This window comes from Gymnodraco acuticeps, unplaced genomic scaffold (genome assembly GCF_902827175.1).
Source record: "Gymnodraco acuticeps unplaced genomic scaffold, fGymAcu1.1, whole genome shotgun sequence".
Taxonomy (NCBI): Eukaryota; Metazoa; Chordata; class Actinopteri; order Perciformes; family Bathydraconidae; genus Gymnodraco; species Gymnodraco acuticeps.
Window position 1 is genome coordinate 425,001 of NW_022990319.1, and position 24,929 is coordinate 449,929.

Here is a 24,929-nt window from a genome sequence, read left to right on the forward strand (position 1 = left end):
TGAGGGTTTGGTTCAAATCAAATTGGACATAAGCACCCACAACACCATCTGTTAGGGAAAGGCAGTGGAGTGAAGGGCAGAACTCTGTATTCAGATAAATGGATTTTCAATTTATTAAATTGTTGACTGACACCCTTGTAAATGTTTGCTTTATGTGTTGTGGCCTATTCTTAGAATAGAACTGGAAACATGTTGCTATACATCCATACAATTCCTAATATTAGACTGGGAAAAATTATCCCTCTACATCTGTTGTTTTGTTAGCTAAATGTCTTTTTTTATATTTTTGTCAGCAGATTGGCCTCACATTTACATGAGAAGAGGAAAAGGAGCTAATTTGTCCTTTTTTTGTTTTTTTGTTCAGAAAACTTCATCTTGCTTTTAAAGGACACAAATGAATCCCTCTGTCTGGTTTGTCTTAAGGTGTTTTGGCAGATGATATTGTGTGTGTGCGATTTTCTGTTAACAGGTGTGTCGCCCCAAAACGTGTTTAGAGACGCGTCTGTGATTGTCAGAGTACGTTAGTGGAGGACCATATGTCCCTTGTTGCTTCACCCAAAAACTGACTTTGTACGGTGAAAAACAGTCTCTTCACTCTAAGAAGTTGATGTCATGGAGCTCCATGTGTGACTGTGTGCCAATACTGTTCAGTGTGTGTGTGTGTGTGTGTGTGTGTGTGTGTGTGTGTGTGTGTGTGTGTGTGTGTGTGTGTGTGTGTGTGTGTGTGTGTGTGTGTGTGTGTGTGTGTGTGTTTATTAATAACTAATGTTGGAGCAGCTTCTGAATTAAAAGTCACTGTGGATGCTGAGACCGACCAGGGAGTCTAACACACACACACACACACACACACACACACACACACACACACTCATACAGTATATATACATTCTTTTTTACTCCACTACTACTCTGGGACATGGGGATCACTGGGAGGGGGCTGGAAAGTAAGGAGGAGAAGAAGGAGGAGGAGGAGAGGGATTACACAGAGGCCTGGCCACCGCGGCAACTGTTGCCAAGCGCTGTTCTCCCCAACAACAAGCCTGTAATTGGTACTGTTAGCAGCTAACCTTGCGGAGGTGTTGGTGCGAGATGGGCTTGGACAAAAAGCTTTTTGATACATCTCCCTCTCTATCTCATTCTCCACTCTCAAGCCACCACACAGTGTTTTTTGACAAGAGACTGCCCATAATCTTGGCACGGCCCCCCTCTCGCTTTGGAAACCATTGGACTGTCTTTAGAAGGAATCGATGAAAAATGTGTCCAGACACATGGCCCAGCACAACCAGACATGAATTGATCATCAAAATATCAACATCATCATTTCGTAATGCAGTATGTTAGTGCCTTCAGCGCAGGGGGGGAATAGCCAGACTAAAAAGCAAAAGCTTCAGTATCAAGAGGGAGTAAATAAGTGAGGAGTTGTATTCAGAATTCATCTTTTTTATCTCTTTGGAAGTCCCTTTGAACATCTCCATAGTGTCAAAGAGCCGGTTGCAACATCTTAGTACTGAAAGACTCAAATTACCTAATATTATTTAAATAGTTACTACTAGTTTTTTTTAAACTAAAGTAAGTATTCATTATTTAAGTAGCTGTTTTGGGCTGCCGTAGTAGAGCTGGCAGCCCATGCGGAGGACTGGGGTTCGAATCGGAATACCCAGATTAAGAGTCAACAGTGAAAGTGTTGCTGGTTCAGAATAACTTCTCCATTAGTGTATATGGTTTACAGTGAGATCATTCCTATCGCTTTTTGACTGTAATGCAGTTAAGATAACCTGCCTAGGATGTTTACATGACTGGTATAATCTAATCTTTCGATCACATGTAAGCATGCTCTTTTCTTTCCGTCTCCACCATGGCCGCCGGCGAAAGTGTTTTCAGCACAGAAGTCACCACACATCCCCCCCCCCCCCCCCCCCCCCCCCCCTGCATCTCTCTCTGTTACTTATTCCCTCCATCTCAATACTTCAGTGTTCAGGGTGGCAGTCTTAGACAAACTCCACCAGTGCTTGTATAATTGCTTATTCAACGCTGACCCCTGCCCAGTTTAGGAGGGAGGAGGACTGAGAAGGAAGGGGTGGGGGGGGTGGCTCCAGCACTCCCCATAGCTGCCAAGGCCCGAGTCAATGTGGAGCCTGTTTTTCGGGATATAAGGGCCGGCCACGGGTCTCAAGCCAGGGCGCTTTCCTGTGGGCCCTCCCCCTCCTCCCTCTTCGTCTTGGTTCTCCTCCTTCATCCTCCACCCTCCTCTGAGCCCGGCTGGGCCTGGCGCTGGCACAGAGGCCCCTTTGTTGTGCACCCGAGGGCCCAAGCTCCCTCTCTTTCCCTCTCTTTCCACAAACCTCCCTCCCTTCTCCTCTAAAGGTCTCCAGGCTTCACAAATATGAGATAATAGGAAAAATAGAGCTGGCCGCTTGTGGTGACTCAGGGCAAAACGTCTGAGTGAAAAATAGAAAGTGAGTGTGTGAGAGAGAGAGAGAGAGAGAGAGAAAAAGAGAGAGAGATGGTATTGTTTGTGAGGTTGGTCGGGGCGAGCTGGACTGAAGTTGTCTCCTCCCACCTCTCCTCTCTCTCCCCTTCTCTCTCCAGCAGCTTCTCAACCAAAAGCTTACTGTGGATCCAAAAGCCTGATGGGGGCTCACTTTAATACACACACACCATACACACACACACACACACACACACACACACACACACACACACACACACACACACACTGTTCCTCTCTCGGCAGGTGGACGGGGTTGTTCTGGCTCGGCTGCAGGGCAGCAGCTTGACTCCGTTTGAGCCAATGAGCCAAGATAATAGCCAACGATTCCAGAGTTATTGTCAGCGTTTCTCCCCCTCTGCTTTTCCCAGAATCCCCCTTGCCGCCGTGCGGGATCGAAATGGGAACCTCACCCTCAGATGAATTAATGCGTTTTTTGTTGTCAAAGATAACAACCGTGATTGAAGTACAGATGGTCAAAACTATTATTGTAAAAGTTTCCAAGTTGATGTTAATATTGCGTTTACATTTTTAATCCTGTGTAAACATCATATAACTTTAATAAGGAGCTGGAACAAGCTGATACAGAATATAAATGAATACATGTATCATCACCCCTTCTTTTTTGTCATGGGGGGGCGGGTGTACTCCCTTTCCCTTAGCTCCCAACATGCACATATCCGGCCTACACCCCTGCGTGGGCACCCAACTCCACCCGCTTACCTCAAACACACACACACACACACACACACACACACACACACACACACAGCCACACCCTGTACGTCAGAAGAACAGGGAGTAGGTACTCTGATCTTCATGGAAAGCGTTTTGCTGGCCTTCCTTTTTTTCCAGGAGTAGACGTTTGCTATGTCATTCAACTGGCATGCACATTTTGTAAAAGCTCATGAAAAATTGCAGAACATAATGTCAGGTGCATTTCCATCTACTGGACTTAAAGCTTTGCATGTAAGAGAAGTGCAACGAGTTGTTTTTGTTTTGTCAGGTATTGGTGGCCATATTTCATAACAACTAATGCTGAAAAACAACCACAATGAGGAGATAATGTGCAAGAGAGGGTTTGAACTGTTTGCGGGGTCATGGTTGAGGAGGTCCAAGCAGATCTATTGTTGGCTGCACAAGCTTGTGTGTGTGTGTGTGTGTGTGTGTGTGTGTGTGTGTGTGTGTGTGTGTGTGTGTGTGTGTGTGTGTGTGTGTGTGTGTGTGTGTGTGTGTGTGTGTGTGTGTGTGTGTGTGTGTGTGTGTGTGTGTGTGTGTGTGTGTGTCATGGTGAATTTCTCATAGTGTTCACCACATCAATCAACATCTCACTAAAAGCTGCAGCATGCTAACTCTTCTTCTCTCTCCCCTCCACTCCTCTTGCCCATTTCCTCCCATTTTGCCATCCGCCGCACAATGAAAAAGCCTCTTGGCTTTTATTAATAGTTAAAGTGGCCCCGGCCTGTCACTGGGGACAATAACTGCAGCCCTGTTAATAAATAAAAATAATAACTAGGAGATGGAGACAGAGAGGGAGTGCAATGGAAAGAGAACAGGCGACACTGCCATTTGTTGTTCCCTCTCACTTGTCAAAGCTCTTTGGCTTAAAAGCCTCTGTCATTGTTGAGGGAGAGGGGGCTGCAGGGAGAGACGGAGAGAAAGGGGGAGAGAGGGGGAGCGCCAGGGGCTAATAGCACCTGTTGGGGTGATGGTGAGACAGCTGTCGGCGAGGAAGGGGGGGGGCACAGGAGCACACTCTTTCTTCCTCTCTACGCATGTTTCGTTCCTTACTCCCTGTTTTTACAACAGCTTCTTTCTCAGTCTGCCTCCCACTCTCACCCCACCGCTAACCCATTCCCTGAAGGCTACAGGGGCTTCTGACAGAAAGCACTAGGGCACATCAGCGCAAGCTAACTGGCTGAGTGGCAGCGTCAAAAACACAAGGACACACCAGTCAGAGTCCAAGGACGCTGGAGGGATTTGAAAAGGCAAGAACGAGGGATGAGAAATAGAAAGGGTGTGCCGTTGAGTCTTCACAACGTGTGTGTGTGTGTGTGTCTGAATGTGTGGCCGCTGTAATCAATGGAACGTGAGTGCTGTAGTCTTGAAGCCAGAGGAAAGGACCTGATTCAGGCCTCTGGGGAGGCTGCAGGCGCACACACACACACACACACACACACACACACACACACACACACACACCAAGGTACAGTATGTAGGACACGCTGCAGTGCCTTCTGTGTGTGTGAGCAGTCTACGATCTCTAGCATGCGTCCTTGTTTGTGTGTGATCATGTGTCATTATAAATCCTTTAAAAGTCTCCAGGTGGTTTCTCATCCTCGTCACATTCACTCCGTTGCAGGGAGAAAAGATAGAGTGATGGAAAGAAAAGAAAGAAGTGTGTGCTTGAATGATGGGTAAAAGTACTTAGACGTTGTTGTTGAGTGTGGTGGCTGTGTGTGTGCTCATGTCTCACTTAGTGGAGAAAACGAGCTAAGCTGTTGAGCTCAACACACCGGACATCTCCCTGTCTCTCTGGAAAGCATTAGTGTGTGTGCAAGCTGTCTCATACCAGTGAGATTAAGACTTCCTTTTTACTTAAATCAGTGTTGTCATTATGGAAGAAAAAAATAATCCAGGGACAAACAAACTTTTCGCCTGCCATCAGCAGTTGCCAGTGTGCGTGTGCATATGTGTGTGCAGCTATAAAGCGCATTCAAGTGTATATGTTGTTCATGCATGTGGCTGTGTGTTTTGCCGGTGTCTGTGCATTCATGTGTGTGTGTGTTTGCGTTGGCTGATAGGGTTAATCTCTCCACTCAAAGTGTAAAACCTCTTTCCTTAGCAAGGCCTCGCATCCCAAGTGCAGATGGCTCCCAGTAAATAGACTCCTCTCTCTCCCTCACACTTCCAGTCTCCCTTCATTTCCTTCGCTCCCCTTTGTTCATGTCAATAACAGTCGACAGGGTGATGTCAGTACGTGCACATGCATGTGTGTGATCACTTTTTGTGCATGTATATGCACACATGTAGGGTTGAATCTCTGCATGTGTATGCTGTCATGTGTGACATTTACACTTCCCCCACTGTGTGTGTGTGTGTGTGTGTGTGTGTGTGTGTGTGTGTGTGTGTGTGTGTGTGTGTGTGTGTGTGTGTGTGTGTGTGTGTGGTGTGTGTGTGTGTGTGTGTGTGTGTGTGTGTGTGTGTGTGTGTGTGTGTGTGTGTGTGTGTGTGTGAGTCTGACCATAGTTAGGATTGTAATTAGTGATCCTGTGGATGTGTGTGCACATGTGTGTGTGTAAGGGTCTGTGGAGTGTGTGTTGAAAACAAAGCGCTGGCTGATAATGTGTCCATTGTGGCGGGTGCATTAAGGCCCTCTTTGTCTCAGGGCCCACAGGGCTAATGATTCTCTAGCAGCAGGTGAGAGGGAAAAAGCCTCTCTCTTTCGCTCCCTCTCTCCCCCACTTGTCTCTCTCTTTATCTTGCGTTGCCTCTCTCGCTCTTTTCCCTTTTGCTCACTTGTTTTTGTTCTTCAGATTTCCTCTCTTTCGATTATCAGCTTCTCCCTTTCCACCTTTCTCTCCCTCTCTCTCCTGCTGATGCGGCCATTAGGCTGAGCTGCCGCTGCCTTTATTACAGCAAATGGACTTTAAATGAGCTTTATTGTCATGTTGGCCAGCCAACTGAATCCCTCTCTCTCTCTTTCCTCTACCCCACCCTCCCCCACCCTAAACAGAGGCCCCCAGCATTGAGAGGCTGTTGTCAAAGGACTGGAAGGATAAACTTTTGGCCATGGGCTCAGGGCACATCGGAGAGATTAAAGGTATGGTACCACTGAATAATGACAGAACTAAACTTTAGTGAGCAGAATTGAATTAATCCTTTCAATTTAATAAGATGCACCTCCGATGACCATTGATAATGAATACTAAAAACCTATTTTGCCGCAAAATCAAAAGGTATTTAGGTTGTTGTTGTCTGAATCTATCGTTACAGTGCAGAACTGCTAGCAGCTAATGCTACTTGACTTTTCATCGTGCAAAGTTAACCCAACCCACAGATAACTCACGACATCATCCGCCCTGTTTACAACAAGCATGATGGGAAACCAGTAACGGAAAACAAGAAAATCTACTTTTTTGGCCCTATCATTTTGTACTAAATGCAGTTGATCGAACACAAATGAGCAGAGCTGCCCTGAACTGAAGCGAGCTGGCTGCCTTGTCCCGTGTTTGACCGAAATGTCAATGACGACTCTGCTAGTGCATCAGCTCTGCGTTAATCTCGGTGTTAATCACCCATTCTATCCACTCCAACCCTTCTTAACATCCGGGAGCGAGACAGACAGAGAAGGACAGAGGGCAGGACGTGAAACAAGAAGAGAGCCACGCTGTGAATATGCAGGAGCAAGAGTCAGCCAGAGAGAGAGAGAGAAAGATGTGAGAGAGGTGGAAGAGTCTGGCTATTATTCCCTGTAACTCCAGGGCAAAGCTGCCGTTCTCCTCCAGTAATTGAGCTTCATTAGGAAGCAAAGCAATATGTAATCAAAGAGCCTCACGGAGCGGCGTGGCCGTAGAGAGGGGGGCTCCATTGATCAAACCCCCTTTTTCGCAGCTCCCCGCCGCGCTGACATTTCTGTGTAGGGGCGTCCCGCTTGGCGCACCACACACCAACAGCTGGGGAGCAATACCGTGTGTGTGTGTGTGTGTGTGTGTGTGTGTGTGTGGTGTGTGTGTGTGTGTGTGTGTGTGTGTGTGTGTGTGTGTGTGTGTGTGTGTGTGTGTGTGTGTGTGTGTGTGTGTGCGTGTGTGTGTACAGTTGAGTCTATGTGTGTGTCCTAGACGGTGCTTATATAACGATGTGTGTCTGCGACAGTGAACTTGTGCATTGATTAAAGAAGAGAGAGAAATATACAGAAAGTCAAGTGTTCACACACCAGTTTGTACGTGTGTGCTCTTATTTGAGAGTGCATCCCTTGGCTTTTTCTCCCCCCATCGAATACCATTGAGGAGTTTTTGTAGGGGAACAAAGTGATGTTAAGCCTCGCCCCCCGCTCCGTCTGCCTTATTGAGAAGCAACATTGGTAAAAGGCCTCGTGTGGTTCACATAGCAAACACACACATACTGTATACACACACAAGTATGGAACTCATAGCACTAGAATACAAACCCTGAGATGTGTGGCATGGGACAGTAGAGAGTGACAGGATGGGATCATTTCTTAAACAAATGGCCCCTTGTGTAAAGTCTCACACTGCACGGCAGTTTTATATACAGCTTGTTTCAGCACTTCATTAAAATGCAATGATGTTACACAGAGGTAAACATTTAAACCAGAGACCTACGATGCTTTATCATATGATCCAGCTCAAATATTCTCATGTCTTTTTGTCTCATGTCAAAACTGTAGTGCGGTAACTGCTAACCGTGTAGTGCTTTAATTAAACCTTCATTTTATGACCTTAATCTTAACCTATTGTGATTATTAACAGTAATTCTGTTATCATGGCCATGTAAATATACTTTACTATTTACTAGATTCTAGACTGCTCTCTTTCTCTGTCGTCTCTTTTTCTCCCCTCCACCATCATGCTATGTCTTCTCCATCTCCTCCCCTCCTTACTTCCCTCCCCCTCAGCCATCTCTTCCCCCGGGGGGAGTTATCAATGCAGCCGGGGTCATTAATTAGCACTGCGAACACAGTGACAAGTATTACATTGTTACAAATTGGTTAATTACGCCAAGCATGAGTGTGTGAGAGAAAAGAGAGGGTTGGTGTGGCCTCCACAGGTTTGTAGGTGAGCCGGGCCGCAGCAGTGTGCCTGAGGAGGAATGTGTGTGAACCGATGGAGGAAACCAGTTATCGATCGGCCTGCCAGCCTCGCAGCAGCTGAGGAAACAAGCGGACGCCAGCTGATTTATGGGGCGACCACAGAAATGTTAAGTTTCTAAATCTCGTCTCAGTTAGGAAGCGTGTGGTTTTCTTGGATCCTTTTTCTTCTGCAAATACTCTTTGGTTTACTGATGAAAGATCCACAGCTGAGAGGAGGATTGAGAGCAGCTTGTAGGGAAAGAATCAACTGCTTGTCTCCATTTTTTTTAAACACCTATGCAGGCTGCCGCTCACAGGATGTCCCTCCACCTACACCCTGTTTTGAACAGGAGTACCCACTTTTACTGTGTTTTCATTTGTGCATGTGCCTAGATGTGTGTGAGTGTGTTAAGGGGGGTTAACCCCAATAAGAAACCTCTACAAGAAAGACTCCTTTGATCCGTTGTTTCACCTTTGCCACCCCCCTTATCCTTTTTTCCTCCCTTTTGCACCCTTCCTCCCCACTCTTCACCCCCCATTTGAACAGGCTAACGTTTTTAACACAAGGCTCTTTCTTGTCTTGGTCAGCTTTGGCTATACACACGCACACACAAAAGCACGCACACACACACACATTTCTGGCGTTACAAAGGTGGGTCTGTGAGTTAGGACAGCGGCGTGTTTATTTTTCCAGCGGCCAGTGCTCCCGACAGTTGCCTTTATTGTTCATTGTTGGCGGATGGATGGAGTGCAGGGGGAAGTAAGGGGAGTGAGAGGGAGGTTTGTCGGTGGGCAGTGAAGGCGGGTGGGTGCTGGGGGGTGGCGCGAGGCGGCGGCTACCAACAGGGAGGACAAATGGATGGCTCTCACCTTCCCGAGCGGTCAAAGGGCAGGTCAGCAGCCGGGGCTCCTCGCCTTCTTTCCCTCTATCCTCTATCCCCCTTTCTCCCCCCCTGTGCTTCTCTTTCTTTTCATCCCTGCTTCCTCTCTTTCACCCTCTTTCTCTCCTTCTCTCTTCCTCATCTGGTTTGGCTGGCGCTGGAATGCGGCCCTGTTAAAGGTAGCAGCTGAAGAACAATGGGGCATTGTGCTATTCAACACATGCACGCACACATGCACGCACACACACACACAACAAAGGCATGTAGGCAAACATCGGTACATATGACCAGACATGGGCGCACACACTCGTACTGATTGTGCCTCAGTGTGCCTCTCTCTAACTACATCCTGTTGAATGATTTAGGCCTTGTGTGGAAGTGTTTGTGTAATTCTGTGTGTGTGTGTGTGTGTGTGTGTGTGTGTGTGTGTGTGTGTGTGTGTGTGTGTGTGTGTGTGTGTGTGTGTGTGTGTGTGTGTGTGTGTGTGTGTGTGTGTAATGGAGCTGGTATGTCAGGATCTGAGAGGTCAGAGGTCAGGCCATGCTAAATGTGAGCAGGAGGTTGGCTGACTGCAGGGTAAACACAGACCAGACACACTCACCTTCTCTCTTTCTCGCATTTCTTTCCTCTCTCTTTACATACACACACATACACACACACACACACACACACCTACACCACACACCAAATACAGCTTGAAAGCTACAGGTCAATCCCCATATTTATCCTTAATTCAACGTCAATCAAATAATTAAGATTATACTTAAACTTTAAGCAAAATGTACACTTTCAAAGCTGGCGGTAGATTTATTTGGTTTGTTGAACATATAGATCTGGCTCAGATTTAGCAATATTTTTGCCACCACATTTTGTTTATCCGCGTTTCCTCAGCCAGATGTATTTTCTTTATTCCAATAAGGCAATAAAGGCAGTGATGGATGTGGCTTGAGTAATCACTGCTGGCCTTTGCCCAGGAAAATAAGTCAACATCTGGTTTTACAACTCCTCACACACACGCACTTTGCTAACGGTGCCTTCCGTTGACGTGCCCTCTTCTACCGTCCAAAGCCCCTAACCAGTCATATATTAAGTTGGCCAACAAGCCAAGGATAGCTTTACACTGCTCTGTTGTTCCTTCCTCCTCCTTTCTCTCCTTCATGCCTCTGACCTCTAACCTCACCCCCACAATCCTTTATGTCCTACGGATAGCCATGAAAATCTCTCAAAGAAGAGGAACACAGCATGACATCTTTGCACTTTGCTCCCGTTGCATAAACATCTTATACATCTTTATAGAAGAAGTTAGAATTACTGACAACCATATATCTGTGATCAGCAATGATGTAAAACACTTTTCTTCAAAGGGCTTATATCTCACCTTCGACCTGTCTCTCTCCCCACCCCTTCTCTCTCACCGTGTAGGTACTGCGGACAGCCTGGCGGAGAAAGAGCGCCAACTCATGGGCATGATTGGCCAGTTGAGCAGCCTGAGGGAGCAGCTCCTGGCGGCCCACGAGGAGCAGAAGAAGCTGGCCACCTCGCAGATGGAGAAGCAGAGGCAGCAGATGGAGCTGGCCAAGCAGCAGCAGGACCAGGTACAGAGCTCGCTGCGTGACAAGGGCTGGATACTGTACGCCTATGCTGCCAAATAAAACCCTTACTAGTTAAGATAATAAAAAAACCTAAAATGACTTATCTTCTACCCCACATAATTACACAAAATGTCAGTAAACAGTCAAGAAAAGCACAGGATTGGCTGCTGATTCGGAGTCACAAGTTTTACACACACACCCATCACAAATAGTCATCAACAATCCTCACACAGATCTTACGGTAGGCTGAAAGGTGTGGTGGAAAAGCAGCAAATCGCACAGGACTTTTCTTCCTCTATACTCACACACACACTCACACACACACATATTATACTGTATAGTGTTCGAGCAGCCAGAGACATGCGCCTTTGGCAGCTTGAACACAGGGACATTGCACAGGAATAAGCTGAGGCTACGTAGCGTTGGAGCGGATGCAGTGCAGACACACACTTACACACACACTCCAAGCTCCCAGGCAAGAGTCTGCCAGGTATTTGCATAGAGAAGGGTTTCCCTCTTTGTTGTGCTTCATGGCTTCTGGAAAGCTCTGGTTTACAAAGAGAATACGCACATAGACACAGAAACACAGCTGTAAGGACAAATCACCTGTGACAAACACAATGCCTTACAGTGCCCTTGGCTAACTTCCCTCAAGTGTGTAACGGTTCTAGCTGGACGTGAAGGTACAGTATGTGGATACTGTATTCCTGCCATTCCATTCCCCTCTACAAGCCACTGGAGAGTTACAGTGCAAAATATATATTTATTTTATTCCAGTAACTGAAATGTCATCACAAGCAACGGAAATAAATGTGTAAAAGTAAGAAGATTTCTCCAAATTGATCAGAATATAAAAAATGGACATCAGCAATGCTCATGTCAGTGAGTGTGTCGGTGTGACAGTGTTGTCCACTTGGCTGTGAGCTCGACACGAGAGGAGCTCTTTAATATTTCATGCCAGGGCATCGACCCTCTGTCGTGCAACGGGGGCCTCAGAGACCTGCAGATGTGTCGCATCTCCCAGAGGCCCCGCTGCACACACACCAACACACTCACAACACTCACAACACATGCACACACTCCCACACTAACACACTGCATATACATTCAAATAATCTGTTGTGTTCTCCCTCCTCAGATTGCCCGGCAACAGCAGCAGCTTCTGCAGCAGCAACACAAAATCAACCTCCTGCAGCAACAAATCCAGGTGAGGCCTGGTTTCTGTGTGTGTGTGTATGTGTGTGTCCAATCCATGTGTGTAGTCAGCCAAATGTATTTGTTCAAGTGTTTGTGTGGATGTGCCCACAAAGGCAACTCTGTGATTGTGATTGTTGCAGATTCTTTGCTCAGCCATCAGCATTTGGGGCCTGAATCAGTGTTGACTGATACTAGCCCCTCCTCCACTAACACACACACACACACACACACACACACACACACACACACACACACACACACACACACACACACACACACACACACACACACACACACACACACACACACACACACACACACACACACACACACACACATAACCTGTGCAATCACTTGAAAGTGGTCAGTCTGCTTGGAAAATCAGAACTAGAACAGTATGTTCGTTTGAAGTCTTTATTATATAGTGGATTGGCAAGTTTACATTTCTTTTATGTATGTTGTATAAATCCAGAGACGTCACTCAAAACAGAAGTGAATCATTTCTATTGTTTTGCTAAATTTCAAATACAATTTTAGAATGATAACACAATGTAATCCCGAGTAAAAGTATTGGTTTTGGCCATTAGGAAGTTGACTCACATATCTTTGGCTACCTGTCCTCATCCTACCTTTGCCATTCATAAATCAGTTCGTTTTTGTTATCTTCCAGTGAAAGGAAGCATTATGCTCTCGTTGCTTTTTATCAATCACCTGACATCCACAGGAGGAATTCCTTTCACCAGGAAATATAAGGAAATGATGATAACCTTGTATAGCAAAAATACATCTGAAGAGTTAATTATCTTAAACGTCCATTTGAATGTGAGTCTGTGTCTTAGGCTTCAGAGAAAAAAGGGTGGGTATATAAGTAACACTAAAAAATGGAGGTATTGTCCTTTTGGCTGCTACACTGGAGCCTCTATGTTGGTCCAGGTGGCTTGGAACGAATAGCCCAGGCCTTTGTAAAAGCAGATGACACTGAATTTTGAGCTGAGAAAGCCAGGCTTTGTATCATAAAGAGACACCCTGTCCAAGAGGGAACACACACATACACACACACACACACACACACACACTCCCTTTCCCCTAAGAGTTTACCAGTACACAGTTAGATAAGAGGCCTTGTGATAGCATGCATGTGGGACGTGTGTCTATGTGTCCACGATTGTGTGTAAAGCAGCTGTGTTTATTTGCTTTGTGCGAGTTAAACTATGAATTGTTCGTGTTTTGTGTCTTTGACAAAAAAAAAATTGTTTCTTAGGTTTCCTCTGTGCATTCTCAAGCATCCATTTCTTCATCTGTGCGTACGTGCGCGTGTGTGTTCGCCGCAGCTGTGTGTGTTAAGCCATAAACACGTCCGCTCATGATTCACTCCCTCGCGACCCCGTCGAGACAAAGCTCTCTTTTCCCATGACTTTGCAACCTTTTCCCAAACAAGCGTCTCTCCATTGAGCGGGCCCAACAATAGTTTCTCACAAGCAGGGGCAGCTGTAGGCAGCCTCGTTAAGAGCGGGACACAATCAACAGGGGCTCATCACAGGAGCGCACAAACATCCACGTATATCACACACATCAAAGTGTGCACAAACAAACATACAACAAAATATATACGCCTCCTCTCGCCCGCATATCGCAAGCAGTCTCGGAGAGCGCTTCACACTCGCCTGATGATCAAACACACACTCATCATCAAAGACTTGGTCGAGAAATACACTGCTTAATCATTCATGAAGAGATTGTCCGCACAATCCCACAATACAATGGCCTGCCAGAGAGAGGGCACCAGGTTCAGAGTGTTGGGGTTTGTGTGTCTGTGTGTGTTTTTTCTGTCTGTATGATAAGCCCCTTGTGATTGCATTTCCCCCTAACGAGGCTGAGTTCAGCTGTCCCTTCGTGTATGTGTGTGTGTGTGTGTGTGTGTGTGTGTGTGTGTGTGTGTGTGTGTGTGTGTGTGTGTGTGTGTGTGTGTGTGTGTGTGTGTGTGTGTGTGTGTGTGTGTGTGTGTGTGTGTGTGTGTGTGTGTGTGTGTGTGTCTGCGTCCTTGGCTTTGTTAGGCCCAAACCCCCAAAGGCCTGTGAAGAATGCTTTCAACCGTCCACTTGGAAGAGGTGATGAAATGAAACGAATAATCAAGCTCATGAAAAAGAGAGGAGTGACACACATCCCTCATGAAAGGAGGACAAATTATTTATTGTCCTCGTGTCCGGTTTCCTATTTTTCTCACCCTGAAACCCAAATCAAGCCAGCGATATGCATGTGAGGGTCCACTATTTAGGCCAACAGCACTCTCTGAATGTGGTGCGGGGCTGACAAACAAGCCGGTTTATTTACAGAGGCGGGCATCACAGAAACATAAGCTAATGTCAAACAGGACACACATGCACACACCATTCATTAGTGTCCAGGAGTCAGTGATTGGCTACTTTATTGCTCTGACTAATTAAATGTGCCTGGATTTATTCATAAATTAGACTCAATTATTATGCTATATTTTGTCACATCCTCTGCCGATACACACACACATTCAAAGTTTACTCTTAGGGGAATATCCCATTCTAGATCCTGATCCTGATTTGCTCTTTAGGACAAGTCCTGAATAAAACTAACCTCTACCTCTATCCTTACCCCACCTCTAATTCCAACCCTTAATCCCAGTCCTGAGACCACATCACCCCTACAATTTTGTGCTCAATCAGAGGGTACAACATAACTTGTTCTCTAAAGAATTACAGCATGTGAGCGCATAAAGACACACAGGCACACTACAACACATTACACACACACACACACTTCTACCCCCTGCTAGGGGCCTTCTTGTTAAGCTCAAAGGGGTGAGCACATTTCCTCGAACTTCGCTTTACTTTGCTCCTCGTCTCCTCTCATTCTAATTAAACAACTTGTCTCCGAGGCTCCCTCCGGTGTTGCCGGGGACGACTGTTGCCGCTGTGCGGGAAGCGCAACGGGGATGAAAGGAGCTCACCTGCCGAGCGGCTCAGGGCTTACCTTGAGAACACGCACACATTTTTTATAGAACAGAGGCAGCGCTCACACCCACAGTGTATATTGAAACAGAGGGATGAGGGGACACGAGTGTGTTCTGCCTAATGAATCAAAAACCACTAGACCAAGTCACACACACACTCACACAGTCTTTCATTTCATCAAGTGCCACAGTGCCTATATGTGGAGGACAGCAAAGAGGGAAAAAAAGAAAAAGTGAGAAATAAATCAGGAAATGAGTAAAGCCACCTGATGCTTTGACTAGTTTAAGAGAGGCCAGACACGCCGGGGACAGCGGCTAACACGCTCTCTATTAGGGCTAACCCACATTGGTAACTGAATCACACACACAGACATATATACACACACAGACAGACAGACACACTCACACACACACACACACACACACACACACACCCTCCAAGTGTTATAGCTGATGCAGTCACAAGCACAAGCCTCTGTGCATGTTAAACCACATACTGTGCATGCACGCACGCACACACACACCTCCGTACACTGTACATAGGAGCGGCTAACCCAATTGCCTGTGTAATTGTTTAATCACTCCCATTACACCGCAACCAGTGTAATTTGTGTTTTCCTTATGCACTTTATGTGTCGATGTGAACGCGCGTTCACTCAAACTGGACCGCAACCAAGCGCCATTTCCACAGAGACTCTCACTTGCCTTCTCTCTAGTGTGTGTGTGTGTGTGTGTGTGTGTGTGTGTGTGTGTGTGTGTGTGTGTGTGTGTGTGTGTGTGTGTGTGTGTGTGTGTGTGTGTGTGTGTGTGTGTGTGTGTGTGTGTGTGTGTGTGTGTGTGTGTGTGTGTGTGTGTGTGTGTGTGTGTGTGTGTGCATCCCAGCCATTGGGACATGAACCATGCCCTTACATTCACAGCCGACTGGCCTCTAATAGCCCCTGTCCATAGAAAGTTAATGGACTAATATTAAAGGCTGGCTATCTCTCTCTGTCTCTTTCCCTCTCTCCGTCCCTCCAAATTAATTATTGGTTCTGTCGCTCGCACGTCCCTTCTTTAGCAATAGGTCATCCAGGTCTTGCATTAATTGCTGGAGCATATGGTCGGCAACAGATTTTAGCTGTGGGACTCGCACTTTAGTGGGGGCTATTTTTTTCGCGCGCTCAGATGCGAGCCATATTGTGCGGCGCTGGCAGCTATTGTTCGCCGCATTAACTTCATAGAGCTAATTACTCCCCAATAATAACTTTACCTTGGAGTTTTTAGCGCGCCTCGTGCCAACCAACCTGTTTCGCACCCCATATGTTAATTAGCGGCCACATCTTCATTATGCCGCAGCGGCGCTTTAAGTTCAAGCTGTGCCGCCTGGCGCGTGGTGAACGCAGCCTCGACTCGCTGCCAATTATCCAACATTTGCTCCCCTCTCCGTCTCTCCTTCCCTCGCTCTTTCTCCCTCTCCTCTTCATTCTGCTGTTTATTTCTTGAGAAGTTCTCGCCGGGGTGAGTTGTCGACTTCTCTTTTTGGCCTTTTTGCCCCTGTGAAAAGTTCTCTGGAAATAAAGTCTCCTTTATATCTATGTTTCCATTCCCGAGTTTTTGTCTTTGTTTTCCATTCAGTTATCCCTGATTAGAGGATTTGTTTTCAGATGAGTTCCCGTTTTCTTTGTTTCAGGTTTCTTTTTTGGATCTGGGGGAGGGGTTTTCAGATAAAAAGCGAATCCCCTTATCCTCGGCGTCTGCAGCCTACAGTAGCAGCAGTGTGATGATTTCTCTGTGTTGTAGGTTTTCATGTTCACTTTGGGCCTGATGTGAAAGAGAAGCTGAGGAGTGCGTTATTCCCCAAAGCGCCTGCTGTCTCAGATGTGCCTTTTCCTTTATGTGGGATCTGGAGATTGTCTGATAGATCTGGCCTCGCTCTCACTTTCCCTATCTCTGTTTCTCTCAACATCACTTTCTCTCACAGGCTTTTCTTTCCTTCTGTCAATGCACCGCTTTGTCTCTGGTTCTTATTCTCTGATTTGGGAAAGCGCTCCCCCTCTCTCTTCTACTAGTCCCACTTTCAAAGTTTACACTATGATCACGAGGCTAACACACAGAACTCGTAATCCACTTTAACGTATTGCATTATTGTATATCCAATATTAGTTGATTACATTTTGTAGATGTATAGGAATGTAAATGTGAAGGAATGCACAGAGGGACGCTCCGATATATAATATGATCAGCTAGTGGACAACCCCCCTCACCCAAACACACACACACACACACATTTCAGACAGCCTTTGAGTGCCATGTTTCTCACTGTTACGCTCAACTTGCTCTGACCATGTTTACTGCCTCATATGTGTGGAGGTCAGAGTGTGTGTGTGTGTGTGTGTGTGTGTGTGTGTGTGTGTGTGTGTGTGTGTGTGTGTGTGTGTGTGTGTGTGTGTGTGTGTGTGTGTGTGTGTGTGTGTGTGTGTGTGTGTGTGTGTGTGTGTGTGTGTGTGTGTGACCATGGTAGGCTCGTGGTGCTGCTCATCAGCTCAACAGCTGTTACACACATATCCAACTCAACTATTATAACAGCGCCATATGGGAGGAAATGATCCTCCATAAACCATTCTCTGTCTTTTCCTCTGTGTATTTCAGTGTTTTTGTCTTCCTCCTTTGTGCCTTTCTCTCTTCTTATCCCATTGTGGAGACGCACATATATTGTGCAACAGTTCTGTAGGCTGATTAATATCTTCCTATTGTGCGCAGCCTTTGAAGAGATATAAAAAGAGGCAGATATAGAGAGGAGAAGCCATCTGCGCGCAGTATATGTGCCAGTGTGTGTCTATGTACAGTATGTATGAATTACAGCTGCCACAGACTTATCCTCTTCTCTCCTTTCCTCGCTCGCCCCTTCTTTCCTCCCAAGTCATCTCCGCTTAGCTCACTTATCTTTCCTCTCATCTATTCTTCTACTCTTTTTCTTCTCCTCTCCTCTTATCACCTCTTCTCTCTTATCTTTTATTTCCACTCGTCTCCCCTCAGCTCCTTTCCTCTCCTCTTTTATCTTCTCCTCTCATTTCCTCTTATGTCCTTTCTTATTATTTCCACTCCTTTCTTCTCTTTTCCTCAACTCCTCTCCTTTCCTTTCCTCTTATCTCCTTTTTTCTCCTTTCCTTTCCTTTCCTCCCCTTTATCCTCTCCTGTCCTTTCCTCTTATCTCCTTGTTTCTCCTCTCCTTTCCTTTCCTTTCCTCCCCTTTCTCCTCTACTTTCCTCTTATCTCCTTTTTTCTCCTCTCCTGTCCTTTCCTGTCCTTTCCTCCCCTTCTCCTCTCCTCTCTTTTCCTCCTCCCTACGGTACATTACAGTATTGCTAGCCAGCTCCACTCCAGCATATGTCCAATTAGGCCTGAAAGGCAAAGCGGAACTGTTCTGTCTGTGATTTGTCCCGGCGGGGGTCCTGTCCGAGCGTCGCGCTGGAACGCCTCTCCCTTCTGATCGCGCGGCACGGCGGTTTATGGTTAACCAAAATGGTGGAGTAATTATTGTTTTTGGTGTAAGGGGGAAACAGGAGCCGCTTGAAGAGAGCTGTATTCCCCTGCGCTGTGATAGTTTGATTACAGTGCTGCTGGCTGCCGCATGCCGACACACAGGAGGAGGGGCAGAGGAGACCCCTCACACAGAAACACACACATAGGTATTTACAGTACACAGGCATGCATACGCCCAGGGAAACTTGAGTATACACACACGGGGCAGCTAGGAGCGCTGTTAACACTGAGACAGCCGCTCTCTATTTACCTGTCTCAAGCACTTCAAGTGTCCGTATCCCAGAGATATTACCTGATTTTACCGCGGAAACCACCACATCCTTATGATTGTGCAGCCATTTCCATCATTCCAGATCAATTTTCTCACATCCAACTGCTTTTACCTGCCCATTATCCTATTCAGCCGCTCTGCCCTCCAGGCAAAATAAGAGAGGCAGGGAGAGCAGGAGAGAGACGATGAGTTGTAAAGAGGGAACAAAGTGCTATGCAGGAATACAGGTCAAAGGCCTGAAGACCCCATCAGGGATTTGCTCTAAAGGGGCACCCAACCAATTGTATTACAAGCAGATTACACGTCATATGGAGTATTAGCTGGCGTTTGAAATCAATTGGATAAAGTATTCTGGAGGAGCCTTCTCTGGTATATAATCAATAGAGAACAAATGCACTAAGGACGATGACAACGTATATTTCAAAGAGTTTTACTTGTGTTTCAGGACATACGAAACACACAAGCCACCTTTGAACTGATAAGCCTTTTGTCTAAAGTAAGTTTGCAATACACCTGTACACCTGCATTTTTTTTTTTTTTGCTCATATGATCTCAAATGGAGGGAAAAAACTGTTTGCCTGGGGTGTTAAATAAATAATATAAGTATAGATAAAAAGAGTGTTGTGATGGATAAGTGATTTATTTTGGATTATATTCTTCTTCTTCTTTTTTATCCTATTGCAGTAGAGTGTAGGCGTAGCATTGTTGTATTGCTGCCATGCCCAAAGACTCAAAAGAAGACTAGTAGCCAATGAAAACCCCACATTGTATGTTTCAACTACGTTAATAAAAAATAACATAACTGAGATAACTGCTTATACTGACTTTTAGGAGAATGTGCACACAATTTGGCTTGAGCCCCTTGTTCTCTCTACATCATTCCAGCATTACACCTCAGCCTTACAGCTCGATAAGATTCCTTATTTTCCTCCTCGTCTCACCTTATTCCTCTCCTTCTCTCCTCCCCACTTCCTCTCCTCATCTTCTCCCATCTCTCCTCTCAAACTGTCAGTCAGTCCATCACACGCAAGTCTTTGTGCGTTGTTTTTGGCAGAACGCTGTTTAGTGCAACCATCTGTCTCCTACTTCTCTCTCTTTCTGTCTCTCCTTCTCTCCCTCTCCTGTCGTCCCTGCCAAAGCCACCCATCGGAGGAGCTTTTTTCTGCGTCTCCTTTTAAAATCCTGGAAACCTTGTGAAGTCGTATGGCTCTCTGCCGACGGCCGCGCAGAGAGGGTTGTGTGTTACTGTGTGTTTGGGTAGTTGAGGGGGTTGATGTGGGGAGAAGGGAGAGAACATCATCTTCCAAATGAAAAGGGAAAGGCCAGCTGTTGTGCGAGTTTAGTGAACTGCAAGCAACCCATAACTTGCTTTCTGTCTTTGAATCTAGAAGATAGAGTGCTTAGGACTGTGTGTGTGTGTGTGTGTGTGTGTGTGTGTGTGTGTGTGTGTGTGTGTGTGTGTGTGTGTGTGTGTGTGTGTGTGTGTGTGTGTGTGTGTGTGTGTGTGTGTGTGTGAGGGGGTGGGTTCATTAGTGGCTTTACAGACTGATGTCATATGTGTGTTCCATATGTATGTCATTAATTTATGTATATGAGCCTGAATACATATGATTGTGTGAAATGATTATGATGTAATGTAGATGTAACTGTCTCCACGATGGCAAAGACGTCTGTTCTGGGGTCAGTTACACACATAAATGCACATTCAATGCATGTAAATGTAATTACACTTAAAGAGATGCGAAAGGTGCTGATGTTTATTTCCTCTTTTGTCCCCACTACCTCCTCTCTTCGTCTCTACCCTCTCCCCACCCCCCTCTCCTCCCCCTCCTCCATCAGCAGGTCCAAGGCCAGCTCCCCCCACTGATGATTCCCGTCTTCCCCCCGGACCAGAGGACCCTGGCGGCGGCGGCGGCGGCCCAGCAGGGCTTCCTGATGCCCCCTGGCTTCAACTACAAGCCTGGCTGCAGTGAGTAGCTTCCTCACATACCGGCATGAATAGGTGTAAAAGTACTTTTTTATGTGTGATGTTTCAAATGCTTTTCACCAAAGCAAGGTAGAGTCTGACCGTTTTCCCACACAAGGAGTGGGACTGTTTCCCAAAAGACGAGCTCGCCCCTACAACAACATCTCTCCTTCTTAATAGAAAAACCAGTCCAAATACACCCTTCCTGTTTACACTCTCAATCTCTCCCTCTCTCTCTCGCTCAGTCCTCTTGGCTCCATCCTTTTGTCTTGTCTATTTTTTGACGAATAAAAGCAACAAAATGCAGGCGTCCTGCAGGACATGTTTTTTTTTTATTATTATTTGGCCATCACGCTCCGGCTGTGTGGCAATGTGTTGTTTACCATGATAGAGAGAGAGAGGCAGAGACAGAGAGGTGGGAGCTTGCCAGGGGATGCTGGGAATAAATGCACGGTGGGGGGTTAGCAGAGGGGGGGGGGGTGGTAAATGTGACCTGCCCCAGGTTCTCCTCACATTAACACAGGAAGCAGCCAGAACATGTTTCCAACACAGCCCACACACACTAACGTACCGGCAGCCAGAGAAAGCTTTGTGATATCGCAACACAAAAAAAAGACTTCCACATTGATCTGAGAGTGTGCACATGAGCGTGTGCACGCTCAGTCCCCCCCCCACCCCCTTAGAGTTTCACAGCTTCCCAAACAAGTCCACTCCATTTTAATTAGTGCCATCTTCACCCACGCCCACTGCCCACGTAAATACCCTATCAAGTGGTGGGCTTGTCTTTTCACTGCCTCCGCCAACTCCAACCGGACTGGCACTCGGCGCCAGGCTGAGCCGCCCCTGAGAAAACTCTCTGGCAACTTTCAAACTTGTTGTGAGTTGCTGTAGTTTGGTGCTGCCACTCTAAATAGGACATGTGTAGCATTGTGATCTGACATATTCTCGCAGCTCCTCATAGCTTTGAAGATAGGAATAGATTTTATCCACACGTTATGGATTTCTTGGCACTCTCATAAACCCTTGTTGAACAGTGGCACAATTTATCTACCGTCCAAGCTGTTGATATCAAAGATAAAGATAACTTTTTAACCTTTGCGTGGACTTACAATTCAGTTTGAATATAAAAAAGTACTTTTGTTCTAAACAACACTGCATTATCAGGTATGACATTTTTATAATTTTCTTAAAAATATCATTTGGAGCTGGTTTTAGTTGCTTAATTATGATTTAAAGACAAACAGAAAATGTAACCCCCCCACCATGAATTGTTGAAGAAAAGCTTTTTAAAATGTAGGATTTTGTGAACAAATTGTGGTGTCAATTTGCTCCCTCCTTCGCATGTTTCTCAGTTACAAATGTCATCTTTGTCCGCCGAGGTCGCTGTCCCCGAGCCAAGAGCAACATGTTTGCTTTCCTCCGTCCGTCTCCCTTTTGTTACAGCGACCCCCAGGAGGAGCATAAATATCCACCCAGCTCATGTTTGTCTGGGAGCGAGGAGAAAGAACCCATCTCCTAGAATACACAGTCCTGAAATAATTCTTTAATCCCTCCTGCCCTCCTCCCCGTTGGAGAAAAGAATGTCTCAGCTTTGCTTTCCTATTTTGTTTTTTAAAGAACCGAGTTATATGGGAAAATATGTCCGGAAAGACATTCTTGGCCTATCTCAAGCACACATACACACACACACACATACATTTACGCAGGCACACACATGCACAATAGAAGGTCCCAAGAAGCTGACCGCTGAAGGTTGAGGTCAGAGATGCAAGGTCAAACCATGAGCAAGTTTTCCTCTGTGAAGAATAGAGCATCCTTGATGTAACACTAGCATACAGTCTGACCTCAGGTCACTGTGATTGGTCCAAATGTAAACCAGAGCAGTCAACAGGCAGGTTTTATTCAATGTGACGATTATTAGGTGCAGTATTCCTCATCTCCTCACCCCCCATCACTTCCTCCCCTCATCCCTGACCTTTTCTCTCCCTCTCGGAGTAATTACAGCGCAGCCTATCTGCACCTGGTCACTAATAAACCGCTCTCGTCCTCTTCTCTGTCTCCTTCTCCCTGCACTTCTGTCATCTCCTCCGCCCTGTTCGTCCATCCATCTCTTGATTTATCATTCCTGACAGTGGGGGGGAAGAAGAGGGGGGAGAAAGGTGGAGAGTAACTTGTGAAGAAAGAAAGATGACAACAAGAAGGACACAAGGAGGGAGAAAGGGGGAGCCAGCCTGAAAGCAGCCCCGACAAAGCAGGAGAACAGACAGTTGAGAGGAGAAAAAAAAGGGGGGAGAAGAGAGCGGCAATCGGCAGTGGCGGCTCTTAATTACGGCGCTGGGGCCAGCTTTATCAGAATCCCCTCACCTCGCTGCTCTTTGTCAGGGGGTATTAAGGAGGAGGACACACAATCAGGCTTTTCATTAAGGCCCTACCGGCAGCACACACAAAGGACGGCTTTAACAGCTGCACTAAGGGACTCAGGTGGTGGTGGGGGTGAGGCGAGGGGAAGCAGAGGGACAAAGGTGGGATGAGAGGGAGGAGAAAAACAAGAGGATGAGGGTAAAAAAGGGGGGATGCAGAGACAGGAGGAAGAGGGTAAGTGGAGAAAGGGTGACAAGATGCAGAAAAGAGGGAGAAAGGATGAAAGTCGGATAGAGGCATGGAGAAGGCCTGGTGTGTACAAATAAACAAAAACTGACATAAAGATGTGATCTTCTCTGATTTCCTTCAGGTGACCCCTACCCTCTCCAGCTCATCCCCACAACCATGGCTGCTGCTGCTGCCGCCGCTGCCGCCACACCAGGCTTGGGACCCCTACAACTCCAGGTAAGACTGCAGGACACACACATGACATCATGTCCATGACAACAACAATCAAAACTCTGGGAATGTCACACAAATATTCAATTTTCCTTTTCACTTGGGTGGTCCCATAACGAAAAAATCCCCTGACAGTGTCGGGGTGCAAAGCTGTCACTGCCAGCCAAAGTGTGGACAGTGAAGCCATCTTAGAAAAACATGATCTCAATGATCAGAGCTCAAAAATCTCACAGAACTGACAAGTGTTAGCGTAGCCCTCGGCTCTGTCCGGCAGTATTCAGACTGACTGTCAGAGATAATGTGTGGGTGAAGCTGAAGAGATCTCTTTCAGCAGCACAGAGGCATCTTTGTGTGTGAAGTTATCATCATGATCCAAATGATGGTCACATTTTGCACCTGGACGTTAGGCTTTAAATACCTCTCAGCTTTCAATTTACGATGTAGGATAACCTTTCTCCACTCTCATATGTGCAGCTCTGCCTCTTATGTCATAATCATGTCTCATCCGCTTAATAAGCAAGAGAGCAGAAAGAGAGACAAAGCCTAAGAGGGGTAAAAAACTAAAACAGTCAACATCTGTTATGGTGCTTTTAAGGAGGGTGAGCCTGACTTTGGTCCTCTTCCTGTCTGCACATTGTGGATAAGCGGCCTATTGCTCGTTAATCCCGACCCCACGATCACTGCTCGTACACTCACTCTCTCTCTCTCTCTGACACACACACGCGACCAGACCTCACACACCTCCACTCATATCCACGTGGGCTTTGGGGCCCCAGCCTCCCGGGGGTTAAGAGCCTGCGCGGGCGTCCCCCCGTGTGCCTGTCTGAAACACATTAACCTCCGATGTGGGGCTCGGCCCCTGAACAGGCTGCACTTGGCCCTCATGTCTACTTCACATGCATTATCATAAAATATGACATCTGAGCAAAGCAGCTGCCTTCACACACGTTTCTGTTGTACATCTTTTTCACTTACTGTACATACACAAGGGGAATGAGGGGTGAAATATGGGTTAAAGGTGAGGCAGAGTGTGTGTAATACATTTCCACCTGTCAGCCAAACATGCTGCCCCATATGCTAGATACTGCAGGGAGAAAAGAATAAGCGTGTAATTCTATCATGGAGAACGGACCCCGCTGTCGTCACTGATTTCATTATAACCCGTGTGTTTGAGCACATTTCTGTGTTTAGCCCGAGAATAATGTCCTCTGTGCCGTTATCACTGCTTCAATCTAGCTGTCCATATGTTCCACTGTGTTCAGACACACTCAATCTCCAGTTGAACGGCTTTGTCCACCTTGCAATTGGATTTTGTTTTTCACCAGCAGGGAGGGGTGAGAGGACACAACAAGTGCAAAAAAACATCTCACTAGCAGATTTCTTTCTTACAATCCTCT

At 46.4% G+C, this 24,929-nt stretch overlaps 1 protein-coding gene across 15 annotated transcripts in view; it reads left to right on the forward strand.

The window, feature by feature from the left end:
• Nucleotides 1–24,929, forward strand: part of sox5 (SRY-box transcription factor 5) — a 131,718-nt gene that overhangs the window by 83,884 nt on the left and 22,905 nt on the right. For 8 of the 15 annotated variants that reach the window (XM_034223097.1, XM_034223090.1, XM_034223103.1 and 5 more), the window contains exons 4-9: nucleotides 6,225–6,311; nucleotides 10,604–10,776; nucleotides 11,912–11,980; nucleotides 19,192–19,242; nucleotides 20,586–20,715; nucleotides 23,444–23,538. In XM_034223097.1, coding sequence (XP_034078988.1) covers nucleotides 6,225–6,311; nucleotides 10,604–10,776; nucleotides 11,912–11,980; nucleotides 19,192–19,242; nucleotides 20,586–20,715; nucleotides 23,444–23,538 — 605 coding nt within the window. Of the gene's footprint in view, nucleotides 1–6,224; nucleotides 6,312–7,269; nucleotides 8,428–10,603; nucleotides 10,777–11,911; nucleotides 11,981–19,191; nucleotides 19,243–20,585; nucleotides 20,716–23,443; nucleotides 23,539–24,929 lie in introns of those variants that run through there. The other 7 variants (XM_034223093.1, XM_034223096.1, XM_034223091.1 and 4 more) reach the window with 6 other exon arrangements.